Source organism: Rhineura floridana, chromosome 2 (assembly GCF_030035675.1).
Source record: "Rhineura floridana isolate rRhiFlo1 chromosome 2, rRhiFlo1.hap2, whole genome shotgun sequence".
In the NCBI taxonomy this organism is placed as follows: domain Eukaryota; kingdom Metazoa; phylum Chordata; class Lepidosauria; order Squamata; family Rhineuridae; genus Rhineura; species Rhineura floridana.
The window spans coordinates 191,837,101-191,854,057 of NC_084481.1; the positions used below are offsets into that span (position 1 = coordinate 191,837,101).

At 44.7% G+C, this 16,957-nt stretch overlaps 1 protein-coding gene and 1 long non-coding RNA gene across 10 annotated transcripts in view; one reads left to right on the forward strand and one right to left on the reverse strand.

Annotated features, from left to right (window-relative positions):
• The window catches only part of LOC133377536 (uncharacterized), an 86,661-nt gene extending 79,049 nt beyond the window's left edge, over positions 1-7,612 (reverse strand). For 4 of the 5 annotated variants that reach the window (XR_009760730.1, XR_009760731.1, XR_009760727.1 and 1 more), the window contains exons 1-2: positions 7,401-7,612; positions 2,105-2,187 (exon numbers count right to left, since the gene is read on the reverse strand). This is a non-coding gene — a long non-coding RNA (uncharacterized LOC133377536). The remainder of the gene's footprint in view (positions 1-2,104; positions 2,188-7,400) is intronic. The other variant, XR_009760728.1, reaches the window with a different exon arrangement.
• Positions 7,613-7,778: 166 nt separating this feature from the next.
• Positions 7,779-16,957, forward strand: part of FLVCR2 (FLVCR choline and putative heme transporter 2) — a 78,638-nt gene continuing 69,459 nt past the window's right edge. For all 5 annotated transcript variants that reach the window (XR_009760733.1, XR_009760732.1, XM_061611788.1 and 2 more), the window contains exon 1: positions 7,779-8,620. Coding sequence is in view for 3 of the 5 variants with exons in the window: in XM_061611788.1 (XP_061467772.1) it covers positions 8,045-8,620 (576 nt within the window). In the remaining 2 variants the exon portion in view is untranslated. The remainder of the gene's footprint in view (positions 8,621-16,957) is intronic.

Below are 16,957 nucleotides of genomic sequence, written 5' to 3' on the forward strand. Positions count from 1 at the left end.
TTTCTTCATTCGGACAAGACTTCCATTTTTTGAAGGAAGACTTTTTGCCTCTAAGAGCTTCCTTGACTTTGCTCGTTAACCATGCTGGCATCTTCTTGGCCCTGGCGGTACCTTTTCTGATCTGTGGTATGCATTCCAGTTGAGCTTCTAATATAGTGTTTTTAAACAACTTCCAAGCATTTTTGAGTGATGTGACCCTCTGGACTTTGTTTTTCAGCTTTCTTTTTACCAATCCCCTATTTTTTGCTCTGCCACCTTTTTAATTTTAAGTGCCAGCAGTCTGGTTCCAGTCTGGTTCAAGTGGAGCCCGTCCCTTTTGTACAGGCCCAGCTTGTCCCAAAATGTTCCCCAGTGCCTAACGAATCCAAACCCTTCCACCCGACACCATCGTCTCATCCACGCATTGAGACTGCAAAGCTGGGCCTGTCTGGCTGGTCCTGCGCGTGGAACCGGTAGCATTTCAGAGAAAGCCACCTTGGAGGTCCTGGCTTTCAGCATCCTACCTAGCAACCTAAATTTTGCTTCCATTTCCCCATGCTGTTGGTGCCAGTGTGCACCACGACCACTGACTCCACCCCAGCACTGTCTACCAAACTATCTAAAAGACAGGCGATATCCACAACCTTCGCACCAGGCAGGCAAAACACCTTGCGGTCTGCACGCCCATCACACACCCCACTGTCTATGTTCCTAATGATCGAATCACCCACTACAAGGATCCCTCCACCCCCTGGAGATATATCCTCGGCACGAGAGGATAGCTGCTCATCCCCCAAGGAATGGGTCCCTTCTAACGGATCGTTTCCCTCTTCCTCAGCTGGATGATCTCCTTCCCTGAGACCACTGTTCTCCATGATAGCAGAAGAGCTATCATCCTTGGAGTGGGACACAGCTATAACGTCTCTGAAAGCCTCCTCCACACACCTCTCTGCCTCTCTCAGCTTTTCCAGGTCAGCCACCTTGGCCTCAAGGAAATGAAGTCGTTCCCGGAGAGCCAGGAGCTCATTGCACCGAGAGCACACCCACGACTTCTGTCCAACAGGCAGATAGTCGTACATGTTGCAGGCAGTGCAAAACACTGGAAATCCCCCACACCCCTGCTGGCTTCTTACCTGCATAGTTTTGTTTAAGGTTTATTACGTCAATGGGTTGGAAACTGCGGTTTAGGTGAGGTCAGGGAACAGACGGGCACAGTGGGGGGCCCTGGCCTCCTTGCCCTGCTGCCGAACTTGCTCTGCTGCTTAACTCGCCTTGATGCTTTGGCAGCTGGGGCCTTGACGCCTCACCAGCTGGGGCTCTCTCTAGCTCATAGAACACTCTCTCTCATTAGGGTGCTCTGAATTTATATGTGTGGCTGGTCCCTCCCAGCTACTGCTGCCAGCCAATGATGTGTTAATTGAGGCTGATGGCTCAACTATCAGCTAGGGCTTAACTCCTTAGGATTATCTCAGGCTTCCTTCCTTTGAAGGCAGGAAGGCAGGCTTCCTTCCTTAGCGAGGGGCGGGGCTGTTTAAGGACTTTGACTAGTGGTACTAAGAAAGGTTAACTAGTTTTTACTCTATTTTTATTTTATTTGCTGACAACAACCACTTTTATCAGGGCAAGTTCCCCTGTAGTTTTAAGTGGTGCCTTGCACTGTGGCCTGGACAAACTAGACTAGCTTTTAGCTGCTTTTAATCTAAGCAAGGGGCTGTGACTTCCAGGCGAGTCTTTTTTTGTTTGTTGTTTTCCCACCTAGAACAGCCTGACCTTTCTTTAACCTAGGGAAACAGAGCTTGTGGTTGTGTTTAAGGAAGGCTAAAGCTGCCCTTTTTAGCAAAGACTGAGCTGACTCTCTCCCTGTGTGTGTTGGTGGAGTTTCCTTTTCCCCCTTCTCTCTGACTGGAATTTAGTCTTGTTTACAGTGTCCCCTGAAGCTTTCCTGCTAGGGTGGTGTTGAAAACTAGCTTTCTCTAGGCTTCCTTCTCCTAGGATCTGTCTCCTAAGATATAGGTTCTTTCAGGATTTGGCTCCTAGCTCAGGGTGACCTTAGGCTGCCCTTATTACTTATTGCTCTGAGCTGTTTTAATTCAATTAAATAATGGAATAAATGGGAGCTACTTACCCTCTTTTCGCTCTGCTGCTTAACTTGCCTTGACTCTTTGTCAGCTGGGGCCTTGATGCTTTGTCAGCTGGGGCTCCCTCTAGCTCGTGGAGCAAGAAGCATGAACAACAGTTTTATAACTTGTTACAATAAAACACTTTAAATTCGCATAGCTCATAAATTCTATTACCTCTATGCAAGCATGCCAGATGAAGTTTGAACTGCTTGTTTGATACTGGAAAGGTAATTGACCTTGCTTATCCATAGAGCTTATTCCACATAACATTTACATAATACAGCTAGTAAAATACCTTTTCAAATTAGCTCTAGCCCATAAATGAGCATCAAACCAATGCCAATGGCGTTAGTTAATTGTTGTCAGTGTCTTTAGCTGACATATCAACTCTGAAGTTACTTTTTTAAAAAGTTTGAACCCTTTGCAGATCCAGTTCCCTACAATTTACAAATGCTTCTCTGGTTTTTCTTGAAGGATTGTTTCTTTGCTACTCTAATTTTTGAGTCAACAATTAGAAGGCTCAGCTTTAAAAACTTGCATTGCATGAGGTCCCCAAAAGCATGAACTGGAGCATCCATCACACAAAGAATTTCAACGATCCATTCTTCCCACTTTATTGAGGATGCAACTTTATGCATAGCTCACTTAGAAGTAAGTTCCATTGAACTAAGTGGTACTTCTGGGTAAAATGAAAGGATCAGGCTGTGATTCACTATCAAGTGCATGGTGTTTGGAAACCATCCATGAGGAACAATCTTATGAAATTTTATATGGAAACTGACATTACTAGATTGGACTCAAAATAATGCAGCAAACCAAGCAAGAAGATGGTTGGCTGGCATGGAGGAATAGAACTCCTCCTTTCTAGAGGCAAGTGGCTGAAACTGTCTCTAGCCTGACTCAGATGTCTTGATATTGGGTAGAAGGATTCAGTTACTATCCTGATGTAATAAACTCCAGTCTAGACATGGCCTTGTTCTTTAAAAAAAATTGCTATGAAAATAATACTGCCTCTCCATCTTGTTTTAAGATGGAGTTAGCCTTTGCACAGAACTGGCAATAGTTTCTCCTATTCCACAATACAGTATACATACAGGAATATCCCGCATTAATGTATGCAATGGGTCCAGAGCGAGTACGTAAACCGAAAATGTACTTAAAGTGAAGCACTACCTTTTTTCACTTATCGATGCATGTACTGCACTGCAGTAGTCATATACAGGCCTAACTGATGCAAATAACACATTTATAACTAAAATAAACACAGTAGGCCTTATTTTAACAGTATGTACTGTACACAAGTTTGTAGTTGGAAACTGATCGGACGGTGGCGTCATGCCGTTAAGTGTCCGTTCTTACAAAGCGAGCGTACGTAAACAGGCGAATGGTGCTACTGTAAATATGTCCATACTTGTGAGTGTCCGTAAAGTGACGGTCCGTATAGCGGGGTATTCCTGTACTAATCTTTTGAAATGGCTGCTTAAGTAGATCCCTGTGCCTGAAGGAGAAGACTCTGCTTCTGTGGATTGGCTTGGTATTGCAATACAGAAGAAAGACTCTGCGCTTCTCCACACTTGAGCATTATTTAGCTGTTTCCCTCCCATTTGAATTAGACTGGAATAGTCCACACCCAAATGTATCTGAATTTGTATATGAGGAGCAACTTTGGCCATTCCTGTCCATACCAGTATTTGTTTCCTTCTGTGTTTGTCCCTGCCTTCTGTTGCTTCTGTTATCCGATTAAATATCAACAGGGCATGCACACAGATAGCTGTGCATGCAAGAAATGAAAGCAATTGTAAATTCTCAGCACACACTTTTCAGATCGCTGCACAATATCTGGTGTAGAAAATTTTATGTGGTTTGCTTGTGCAATTTTCTGATTTTGTGCAAATCTGAGGGATCAAAAGAAATCTGTCTATATAGCTAAGCTCCTCTCTTATGAACACTGCTGGAAAAGAAATGAAAGCATTGAAGAAGTAGGGGGCAGGGAACGGGAAGTAGCAGAAAGTGACAATTGATCCACCCACCCAAAAACACCAAAACAAATCCCCTGAGACGCTGAGTAGAGCAGTTTAGAACCTGATTTCTCCCTGTTTATTGGATTATCCCCATATTGGGTAAACCCAAATTTATAGGAGAAAAGCGTCAAGATTGGTGTTGTTTGAGGGTAATGTCATGTGGACCAAGTAAATTAAATGGGAAAACAAACAGCTGCAAACACACAGTAAACTCTGGTGTGGACAAGCCCTCTATTGTGGTTGGGTAATATAGTTCCTAAGTATATTATTCCAAAACCAACACTTTTGTAGCTTCAGGATTTATTTTACCATTTAACAGGGCAAATTTGTATTGAGCTTGCCTCATGAATCCAGTTAAAGGAGATGGCAATGGTCCCTCAGAAAGAAGCCACGGAGAAGTGACTGTGGCTCCATGAATATTACTTCAGTTTTGAACAACACAATTAGCATTTCTCTCCTCCATCCTCTCACCTTCATTCCACGTTTTACAACTGCTTCTATATTCGTCATATGTTAGAGCAAAAAGCAAACAACAGTTTGCCAACATTGATTAAATAACAACCACCACCCCCTGAGCATGTGTAATTTTGCATTCTATCCTCACTTCAATCACAGCACTGTCATGACTACAGCAAGAAAATAGAGTTAGTTTCTGCTATCCTGATGCTAAACACATTTACTTAGGAATAAGCACAATTTGTTGTAGGAAAGAATGATATATTTTTAAAGGACAAAGAATAAAATGAGGATCTCTATATGCCCAAACAGCCACCCCCTCCACTATAAAATATTTGAAGAAAGAGGGAAGGATTCTGAAGCAACCGGCACCAGCCCTATGGGCCCAGGATGCCTGAGCCAGCCCTGGTGCTGATGTTGAGCCTGTTTTTATCCAACATCTGCTGCTCTCGGGGTGGTCATTTGGGGACCTGGACTTCGCTGCTGACTTGTGCTGTTGTGCTACTAATGAGGCTGGAGTTGGCTCCCACTCCATGCCCCATGCAATCCTGCAGTGAATGGGGTCTTACTCCCTCTGAAAGAGCAGGTCCGTAGTCTGGGGGTGTTCCTGGATACATCTTTGTTGCTAGAGGCTCAGGTGTGCTAGAGGCTCAGGTGACCTCCGTAGCTAGGAGAGCCTTTTACCAGCTTCGCCTGGTAAGACAGCTGCGGCCGTTTCTGGACTGGGATAGCCTGACCACTGTTGTCCACACACTGGTAAACTCCAGGCTGGATTACTTTAATGCGCTCTATGTGGGGTTGCCCTTGAGGTTGGTCCGGAAGCTGCAGCTGGTGCAAAATGCGGTGGCGAGACTGCTCACTGGGGCAGGGTATCACCAACATGTCACCCTGCTGCTGAAAGAATTGCACTGGTTGTCCATTTGCTACTGGGCCAAGTTCAAGATTCTAGTTTTGGTGTACAAAGCCCTATATAGCTTGGGACCAGGATCCCTGAAAGACCGTCTTACCCCTTATATACCCAGTTGATCACAGCGCTCTGCAGGTGAGGGCCTCCTGCAGATACCATCTTATCAGGAGGTTCATTCTGCACAACATAGGAAACAGACCTTTAGTATGGCAGCACCTACCCTGTGGAATTCCCTCTCCTTGAATATTAGGCAGACGCCATCTCTGCTATCTTTTCGGACCCTTTTGTTTTGTTTTTTTTAATAATTTTTATTCAAATTTTTCAAAAGACAAACAAAACAGAGTCAAGCAACAAAAACATAACAATACATCAAAAAAAAGTTGACTTCCGATTTGTCGCAGATCAGCTATAAGTAATAATATATATCAAACCTGTCCCTTAATATATACATACAGGATCACTTTTGAAGACTGTCCTCATTCAACAAGCCTTTTAAGTTGAGACCTATCCCAGACTGTGTCTGTGTTGGAATTGCTTTTAATACGTTTTTTTATTTTAAACAATATGTTTTTTAACCCTTTAAAATGTTTTAAAGCTTTTTTTAAAAATGTTTTTAAAGTTGTTTTGTTTTAATGTATTTTAAGGTCTGTTTTTATGATGTTTTTATGTGTTTTTAGCGCTTTTGTTTGCCGCCCTGGGCTCCTGCTGGGAGGAAGGGTGGGATATAAACAAACAAACAAACAAGAAACTAGGAAGCAACTTCCACCTCACAGTTTATGGACAGTCAATCAGCAGAGTTCTCTAGCAGATTGTGAACTGGGATGTGCCACTCACCTCTTTTTCAACCAACAGTTAGGGTTTAAAGTTATTGATTGTTCAAAAGCTGCAAATGAGTTACAGCTTCACAAACAACCAGCAACTCCCAAATCTGTGGGTGAGAGGTTCACCAAACACACAAACTGGACCAACACAGAGACAGCCAAAGGTTGATTGAGACATTTTATTAATTTGCAAGAAAAAATGGCAAACACCTTCTCACACAGCCAAGCTTAGACCCTTACAAGATTAAAGCAGAGTAGAAGAAGACATTGGAGGTGGGACCTCTTATCAGGATTTGGAAGAAAAGACACCCATAATTTCTCCTACACTTAATTAAATATCCTTTCCAATTGCCATCGCCAAACCTACTGTAGTATCAGCAATTATCTTATTGGTCCAGCAGAGACCAATGACACCAATCCCCTGATCTCGTGTGGGTTTTTACTCATGTTCATGAGTGATTTTACTGTTCTTGTGGTCAATATGCTCCTTGTTCCTGAGCTCCAAATAATTCTGACCCAAACCACGTTGTCTGAAGACCATCTGCAATTACTTCAGTGGGACCAGAGCCTCATCACTAGTCTTCCTATAAAAGGTAAAGGTATCCCCGCACTTGTAGTGCGAGTCGTTTCCGACTCTTAGGGTGACGTCTTGCGACGTTTAGTAGGCAGACCGTATATATAGGGTGGGATTGCCAGTTCTGTCCCAGGCCTTTCTTTACCCCCCAGCATATGCCAGGTACTCATTTTACTGACCACAGATGGATGGAAGGCTGAGTGGACCTCGACCCCTTTTACTGGAGATTCGACTTCCTCCTTTCGTTGGAATCGAACTCTGGCTGTGAGCAGAGCTTCGGCTGCGTTACCGCCGCTTACCACTCTATAGTAGGATGTCAAAAGACGTTGTCCATTTTCTTTCACTTCGACTAGTTACTAATTCAGTGCATTTGAAGCCACTAAGCAGCATCGCAGTGGAATTATTTGCAAGCGCTATAAACCCGTCAAGCAATCTTAGGGTTCATCTACACAGGGTTTTATTGTGTGCACTTTTGCCAAAGTACGAAATTCCTAATTCCAAAAATTCCTTAACACTACTTACTAGGATTGGCTGACTTGGTGTTTCGCGTGTGGCTTTTATTGAGCAACAATTTATCTCACCCGGCCTGTTTGGACGAATTCTGGAGATCTTCCCGCATTCCCTCGTTCAGACTAAAATAAAAAGAACGTGGACTCTCCTTTGGCCGGAGAAAAGGGTCCTGTGTTCTTAGAACGATGCTGGGAATTGAAGAGTTGTGGAGCAGGTTGCAGCATTCAGGATGCTGCGGGAGAACGCAGTACCAATAAGCGGCTCCGTGGGGCGGGGTATAGACAGCCAATTCGCGATCAGAGGGCCGGCGGCTAATCCCAACGCGGGAGGGCAGAGCGGCTTTTGGATGACGTGTCTCTGTAGGCGGAGTGTACAGCGTGACGTGCTGGGGGAGGCGAACTTTAAGCGGGCAATATCTGTGGCAAAAAGGCTAAGAGGAAGAAGATTTGGCCAGGCAAGATATGAGCTGGGACACTTGCAGAGCACAAAGGCTGGTGGCTAAAAGGGTCAGAGGACGGCGGCACCCGAGGGCTAGTGGAGAGGCGAGAGCAGTAAGTGTTAGGAGCCAGGAGCCCTTTCGAGATCTTGTTTGCTTGTGGGGTCCCAGGTACCGGTGGTGGTGGAGCTTCTAGGCAGTGTCCGCTTCCTCGGACGCTATGGTGAGTGGGGAGCTAGAACTTGGGGAGAAGCGGATGGGGTATCAAGCGGAGCCTGATCTGCTGCAAGAGGTAAAGCCAGAATTCGCGGTGGACCCAGAGACCCCCAACGGGTCTGTCCCGGGGCCACTACCAGAGGTGCGCCTGACCCGGCGGCGCTGGGCAATTGTCTTCCTCTTCAGCTCCTATTCCTTCTGCAACGCTTTCCAGTGGATCCAGTATGGCAGCATCAACCTCATCTTTGCCCGCTTCTATGATGTGACTCCCTTTACTATTGACTGGCTCTCCATGTGCTACATGATCGTCTACATACCCCTACTTTTCCCCGTTGCCTGGCTCCTTGACAAGAAGGGACTGCGCTTCATTGCTCTGGCTGGCTCTGCTCTCAATTGCCTGGGCGCCTTGGTGAAGATAGGCAGCGTGAAACCCAGCCTCTTCCCCGTCACTATCCTGGGCCAGGTCGTCTGCTCTCTGGCCCAAGTCTTCATCCTGGGGATGCCATCCCGCATCGCTTCTGTCTGGTTTGGACCCGGTGAGGTCTCCAGTGCCTGTTCAATTGCTGTCTTTGGGAACCAGGTGGGTAGCAAAATATCCAGATACACATTAAAGAGTTCTAACAGTTTTCATCAAGTTTAATAGTGTAAGATAGGAGAGAAGGGGGGGGGAAGGAGGTAGTTGTCTGATCTTGACAAAAAAGGAAAAGCCATACAAGCTTGGCAACATGGGAAAGTGGGTAAGAGAATTGCAAAGGAGTGTAATCCCACAAGTATCTGAAGTTGTGTCGGGATAGGAAGAGAGATGTCTGTGAAGCAGAAACAACAGGAAAATGTGAGCATCCTTTGGACTGACATAGAACTAGAAAAATGATATGCTAGAGACTCATTCTTTGGTGGTAGAGAAGGGAGGATGTTACAAGCAAGAGATGGGGAACCTGTGCCTCTTCAGATGATGCTGGACCAAGCTCACATTCACCTCATACATTTAAAGCACATGCCTTCCACCAAAGAATCCTGGAACTGTAGTTTACCCCTCACAGAGCTACACAAGAGGCATTTTAATCTTAGTTAAATGTTTGTAACTTGGTTTTAGATTGTGTAGTTTTTATATGCTTGTTGTATCAGATTCTGTAATTTTATTGTATTTTATGTTAACCGCCCAGAGAGCTATTGCTAGTCGGGCGGTATATAAGTTTAAGAAATAAAAATAAATAAATAAATAAATAAAATAAGAGCCTGCTGGATCAGGCCAGTGGCCCATCAGCATCCTGCTGTCAGAGTGGCCAACCAGATGCCCATTATATGGGAAGTCTGCAAGCAGGACTTGAGTTCAAAGAGCACTCTCCGCTCCTGCAGTTTCCATCAACCCATGTTCACACAGAAGTAAGCCCCACTAAATTCCATGGTTCTTACTCCCTGACCCTGGTAAATATGTATAAGATTGCAGACTAAATTGGATAGTCTTAAAGGTGCTATCCATGACTGTTAACTGCAGACCTCATAAGGTTCTAGCCCAAGGAGAAGAGAGTATTCTCCCCTCCCTACTTGTTATCTTCTAAATCTTCTTTTCAAGAATGTGGACTAAGGCAGGAAGATATTAAGTGGACTAGAACCTGGGAGGCAAGAGTTCAAATTCCCACTCTACCTAGAAGCTCACTGGATGATGTTGGGTTAGTCACTGTCTCTCAGCCCAACCTACCTCACAGGATTGTTTTGAGGATAAAATGGAGAAGAGGAGAACCATGAATACCACCTTGAACTCCTTGGAGGAAAGGTGGGATGTAAATGTAATAATAATAAAAATAAAATAATACAAGTAAGGCTGCTTTCACACTGCACTTTATTCCATTATTCTGACAATTTCTTCCCTGGTAATTTGTGCATTATTTTTGACCTTTCGCACAACATACAATATATTTCTGGAATTCTAGTAGAATATAGTGCAATTTTAGCGTTGATTTTCATGATAAATAATACCAGAAATAATCCCTTTGCAAGGCTGGGAACCTGGAAGATTGCTGGAGTTTTGCGCTAGCTGCAGCTGCTCACGCGTCAGGCATCCCAGCATGCACTGCAATCCCACCCTTTAGGCATGTGGGGTTATTTTTGCCTGATGAAAATTGTAGCGGTATTCCCGTGTAGGTGCTGGTAGTAGCAGCATTTCACACACACACCCTGTGTTTATACAACTAAAAAAAAGTCAGATGCTAAAGGGAGAGTGGTGGCATGGTGACAGGATGAGATATTAGACCTCATACACAGTGGAGAACTACAGTGTGCATGTGTGTAATGGGTGAGGGACTGTTCATTGCAGCCATGTGAAAGACATTTGTGCAAAATGCTGGTATATCGGCTGAAAAAGCTACTGTTCCTTAATGTAACAGGTACTGCAGTGTGAAAGGAGTTTTAGAAATCGGGACAGAAGTGCTATCTTTTTAATCTGTTAAACTAATGCAATCAGCCCCACGTGTGAAAGCAGCCTGTCTCCAGCCTGCCTGCCCTTGATTTTGAATTGGTGGAGGGATGGGTGTAGGAGGTTGGATTTGGAATCAGGAACAAAATGTGCAAAGGGAATAGATTGCCAGGGCTGGACTTTGGTTTCAAACTGCAGAAAAAGTGCAAAGGTGTGTGTGTAGGAGGTGACGTAAGATCATTTTGCAAAATAATTTCATTGGAGTAGAAAATAAAAGTTGCTTAGAGAAAGAAAGAAGAAAGACCTTATAATACTATCTTCCTTAAACTACTTAGAGCCCCACTGAATCGAGTCGGGCCATAGCAGGCAGGAAATTTTTATTTAATCCTTGATTTTTGAAAATGCACATTTGATTCTCCCCTGAAACAGATCCTATTGACCCATTGGTAAGGATCCAAATTCTTTCTTCCCACACCTTGGTTGGAGCCAGGGTGTCTGAACTCTCAGCCTCCTCTCCCCCTCCCTATTATTGGCAAAATTATTTCATGCAGTAACAAATGTCCCCTTTCATTCTTTTATAGCTGCCTGCCATTGTGCAGATGTGCCACCCCAACCCCAGTGCTATATAAATATAGAATTGGTGGCTATATGAATTCTATTAATATTACCATTATTAAACCAAGAATGAGACAAAATGTAAAACAGCAGCATTAAACAGCTAAAAACTAACATAGACGGTACATAACAAACAGAGCCCCCCCTTGCACACACATTCACATAAAGATGATGGCTGCAATGAGAGTAAGCCTCATTGAATACATAGGGATTGATTGTTTTATTTTATTTATTTATTGAATGTATATCCCACCCTTCCTCCCATAGGAGCCCATTTACTCTGAGTATACATACATTGGATTGGGTAATGAGGGGGAAGTTTCACCTGATCAATTTTTAGTGAAGGCGCAAGAGCAGTCATTGGAAAGGGGGATGGGGAGGAGAACAGAGAAAGTTAACAAGAAACAAATGAGGAGACTCATGACTGGAGACCCTGCAGCATAAGTCAGAATTTGTTCTGGGGGGAGCGGGGAAGGGACTGCCAGAGACTCACCATAATCCCCCAGCAGAAGTGAGTGAGTGTGGTGTGATGTGATGTGAGCAGGAGAGGCAACCACAATAAATACTAAACTGATAAATTTATTTTCAAAAGAGCCCCAAGTCTTATCTACCATTGTGTGCTCTCTCTCTCACACACAGAGTCACAAAACAAATTCTCCCAGGCATTTTAGCATGTGTTTTTAAATTGTTTTTTAAAATGTGTTTTTTAAATTTGCATATTTGTTTTTAATGTTTTTAATTGTTGTAAACTGTTCAGAGAGCTTCGGCTATGGGGCGGTATTTAAATGCAATAAATAACAACAACAACAACAATAATAAAACAAAAAGGACAAAGCTGCTCAAAGTAGCAAACACTCCCTGCTTCCTCCATGGCTACTAGAATGTGCTGCGAGGAGCTGTGGCCTTCAAGGAAATAGCTCTGAACATGCGCAGAACACACATCTATGATTCAGATAGGTCTACCAGGTTACTTGGTCTACCCTGACACAGTTCTACTAATGTACTATGGCAGTATGCGTACACTATGGCTGTATATGAATTCCTGCGTCCTGATTGTCTGGATTTCCTTCATAACAATAGGCAGGGGTGGGAGCCTGTGAAACTGCTAGAGCTAACAATAGTAAAATGCTAATTTTTCATGTGGTTCTTCTGCCTGGAGACAGATGCAGGGTGGGGGGAAACTCTTGGCCATAGCAATAGTTTTGGATTGGGATTGGCTGACCAATTCAAAGAGCTAATTGGCCAGAGAACAGGAGATTGACAGAAATGTCTCCAGGGGGATCTCTCAGCTGAAACGGAAGGTTCTGATTGCGTGAGGGACAGAGAGTATGTCCTGCCCAGAGTGCGATACATGAGACAGAGGCGAAACTGGAATTAATTCTTGTTTTATTAGAGTAACAGTTACATCAAAAGCAGTGCACTGCATAGACCTGACTATGCTAACTCACTACTGGCCCTAGCTAAGCTACCTAGGCATTCTCTGCAGCGTGTGGAGTAAGTTGACTCAGCAACACAATCAGGGGGGTGCTGCCTTAAATAGGGAAGGTCTTTGGCCATAATCTGACTCCTGTGAAGAACCACCTTCTGACCGTCCTGCTTCTTGCATCATCTCATGCGGGGCGAGACGAGGTGAGCCTCCAACTGCTCATCTGATGGCAAAGGCTCGCTAGGTGCCAGCTCGACCTTGGGGGTCGGGGAGCAGGTTGGCGGGGAAGCGTTTGAAGTGCCAGGTGGGGAACCCTGGGGTGTGGAGTTCGCACGCGCACGAGATTGCTTCCTAATGGCTGTTGGAGGGCTTGAAGTTGGAGCAGGTGCCGCATCGACAGGAGGGCTGACCGTGGGAACTTGTGGGTTGTCAGCATCTCCCCCTCCCTCAGTGTCCTTGAAAGCCTTGTCCTCCTCTAACATCTCTCCCTCGGCCACCTGGGGAATCTGGGGCTCAACAGAGTGTGGTTTTGAGATTTTGGGGGAAACTTTTTAAATCTTTACTGGGGTTTTGCCCCAGTAGACCAAATGCACAAGCCTCCATTTCTCTCATCCCAACCATCCATGCTTCCACAGTAGGTGGGGCACAGAAAAGGACCTCTCCATTTGATGGGCAGGCTGGTACAGGAGGGGGCAGTCCCTCACGTATCCTAGATCCAAGCCATTTATTTATTTATTAAAACTTATTGCCAATCCTTTGAATTACACCCAGAAACAGATTGGCAACTAGTGCAGTTGTAATATGGTTCCATGGGTGAGTGCCCACTGACATATTTGCTGTCATATTCTAAACTAACATTTCTGAACACTCTTCAATTGTAGTCCCATGCATAGTGCATTGCAGTAATTCTAGCTGTAACTAAAGCAAGTGTTACTATAACTAGGCCTGAATTCCTCAGGAAAATGCGTAGCTGGTCCACCAGACTCAGCTGGGCAAAGATGCTCCTGGCCACCATTGTATCCTGGGCATCCAGGCACAAGGCTGAATCCAGGAGCACCCCAAACTGTGAACCTGATTCTTCAAGGTGAGTATTACCCCATCTAAAATAGGCTGAATCCCTATTCCGGAGTCTGGATCTTTCCTGACTAGGAGCACATCTATATTGTCCGGATCAAGCTTCAATTTATTAGTCTTCATCCCATCCATTACTGTCCGTAGGGATGTTGGAAATGGCTTCTGCTAAAGTTCTTTGGCTGTCCTAGCTAATAGCATAAGCCCAGAATAGCATTACATGATCTCTAAGCAGCATAAGGTCATTTCTCAAATGGCTGTCTTGTGATATTGGCAGATCTGAGCTCTACACTTTCCCCCTCCTTTCAAAATTGGCATCAGAGAAGCAGTGTCTGCAGCTTGCTTTGTTGTTGTTGTTATGCGCCTTCAAGTTGATTACAACTTATGGCGACCCTATGAATCAGTGACCTTCAATAGCAGCTGTTATAAACCACTATGGGAAATGTACATGTACATAAAGTACAATAGTTTCTAGCAAGTTTGTGCATGCAGCAGAAGTGTTTAATGTTCCACAGAGATAGCCAATGTGGTACCCACCAGATGTTGTTGGACTACAACTTCCATTACCCCTGACCATTGGCCATTCTGGCTGGGGCTGATGGGAGCCCAATAACATCTGGAGGGCACCACATTGGCTACCCAAGCCCTAGGGTCTTCTCCCTTAATGCTGATTCTACTGGATCAAAGGCAATTCCTACACACATTTGTCATAATTATCTCGATTAAGTGGGACTAGTAGGATTCTTCTGCCTTTGCATTTGTGATTTGCCTCACTAGGAAACTAAAGTCTTAATTTTAAATATAAGATCATCCCACTACCCCTCCCACCAAAAAGACTATTTATATATTTGTCTTTAGGATGCCACAAAAAGTTTATTTGTGGGGGTTTTTGGTTGTTGTTTTTTTGCTACAGTAGACTAACACAGCTCTCCCCACTGCAAATCTTAAATGTTTCTACTTGGATATAAATCCCACTGATTTAAGTGAACCTTGCTTCCAAGTAAGCATGCTGGTGTTTCTGATTAGAATATGTAGAGACATGCTCCTCTGTAATAGCTTGAAACTGGAAATTCTTTGCAGTGGGTGGCTAGCAGGTGGGTTATGTTTGCACTCCTGCAAACTTGCTTGATGCTTTCACCTGAAAATCTCTCTTTTCTTGCCAAGCATGCTCCTCTTCCTCTGTCCTAGAGAGAATATTATTGCTGGCATATACTATGTACATTAATTATTTTTCTTTCTTAATTACATGACACTTGAACTGAATAAGATCAACCAAAATATGTTGCCCCCTGTCTCCTGTATAGGAAATGCTTAGTCTTCAGGCTCTTCCCACCATAGGTGTGAGGTTGCTGAAGCTGTGTCTGTTGAATCTCCCGCCACATTTGCATCCTGGTGCGAGGTGAAGGTGGAGCCTCTGTCACCATCCTGTCTTCTCCCTCCAAGGGGGAGGGCTGCCTGCTGGCGACATGGGCGCAGGGAGAGGGGAAGCATCACGCTGGGAAACAACCAGCTGCTCAGGTTGACTCTCCATAGGGGTATCTGGAGCTGCTGGGGTTGAACTGTCAAAGTCCAGAGCTGGGGCGCCTTCTGAGTCCCACTCCCTGCTTGGTCCCTCACCAGCTCGAACATCCCACTCTAAGTCCTCCTCTGCTGCTTTGTCCTTGTCCATCCACCCCCCTCCAGCAGGGCTCATGATAGTAGTACTTTTCTCTGGTATACATTCTAGTTGAGCTTCTACTATTGTGGATTAGAACAATCCCCCCAGCGTCCTGGAGATATTTGACTCACTTGACTTTCCCCTGAGTGGTAGGTGTTAGAATCTTGACTCTTAGGTGAGAGCAAAAACCAGATTTTAAGGGATAGCAAGGCTAGCTAGGGTTCATCATAATTTGCCAGAAATGCACAATATAGCATAAGTGGAAGGTTAATTTAAAATGTTTTCTTCCCTGTGAATGAGATGAAGATAAGATTGGGAGGGAAAACAAGAACATAGTATTGGACTCAAAGGAGTGCCCTGACCATTGGAAGGGATGCCCTCCCACAAATTATTTTGGCTAAGAGGCAGCAAGGCTTGAATGTGAGATGGTTGGGAGACCATAGTGGTCTGTGTGACAAACCCCAATGCAGAGTTTCCCCATTTCATTGTATGGTTAAATGGAATGTTGTGATTACAGGAGACACCTCAAATTTGGCATTTAGCCTCTAATTGCTTCTAAGGTCCAAGGGAGAAACTGAGGGTGTGTTGTAGTTAAGCAGAGATGTGGCTTTTGCAGCAATGATTAGGTTAGCAAAAGCAGACATGAGCTGGAGGAGAAATTAAGCAACAGCTGGATGAAAATAACTTCAGCCTGCATACCACTTTCTGAAGTTCTTTTGTTAAGCCTGCATTTATTTTGGGGATTGGATGCATTTATGGCAGCAGCACATCTAATCCCCACAGTTTACATGTACTAGGGGGCTCACTCTGCTGTGCTGAAGGCTCCTGCCCATACACATATGGGCTGACAGGGACAATTGTGGAGTAAACACTATTCCACTAAGACTTCATCAGAATGTTGCAGCCCTTGTGTTTTTTGTAGCAGTGTTACATGGCTGAATGAGCTCCCTTGCGAGGTGGAAATTTGGTGTAGCCACATGTCTTCTGCCCTTGTGTTCTTCTTGCAGCCAGCAAAACACATGTGATTATTTATTTTACTATATTTTTATGCTGCATTGCAGACAGTTATTGCTTCCCAAAGAAGCTCACATCAATAATAATAACAATAAAAAAGGCAGGCATTGCCATCAGGCTTAATAAAGCTACCCAAAGGAAGGGGAGAGGAGGGAAAAGAGAGAAGGAGACCAGTTATTTAAGGCCAGAACAAAGTGGTAGCTATAAGCAGGCATTTTTTATCCAGTTAGGGTCAGGCTGATTTTCTCCCCCCCCCCTTCTGCTGGTGCTCTTCCTTGAATAGCATTTGGGGTATCTCATTCCTTTGGCTGATGGATGAGGCCAACGTGCCCTTTTCTTTTGCTTCTGCAGTCCCAGGGCAGCTGGCAGTTGGAGCAGAGTATCTTTTCTGCTGGCAAGAAGGTAGCAAGCTCCCTGCAGCTGCTCCTTTTCTGACTGATGGATGGGGCCAGGTTGGTCTCCCCCTTGATATTCCTGAGAGGCAGGAGGAGCAGCCACATAAGGGCCTTGACCCTTCTGGTTGGTGGCAGTGTGTCCTGCCTTCAGCTGTCCCTGAGCAACTAACTTAGAAAATGTTCCTGTTCTCTTTTTATAGGATTAGGTGAACAGCAGAGTCATACAGGTTTGATTTTCAGGTTCACTTCAGCACAGGGCCGGCTGCAGGAATGCCGGGGCCCTTGGGCATCAGCTTGCCCTGGGTCCTGGTGTGTGTGTGTGTTTG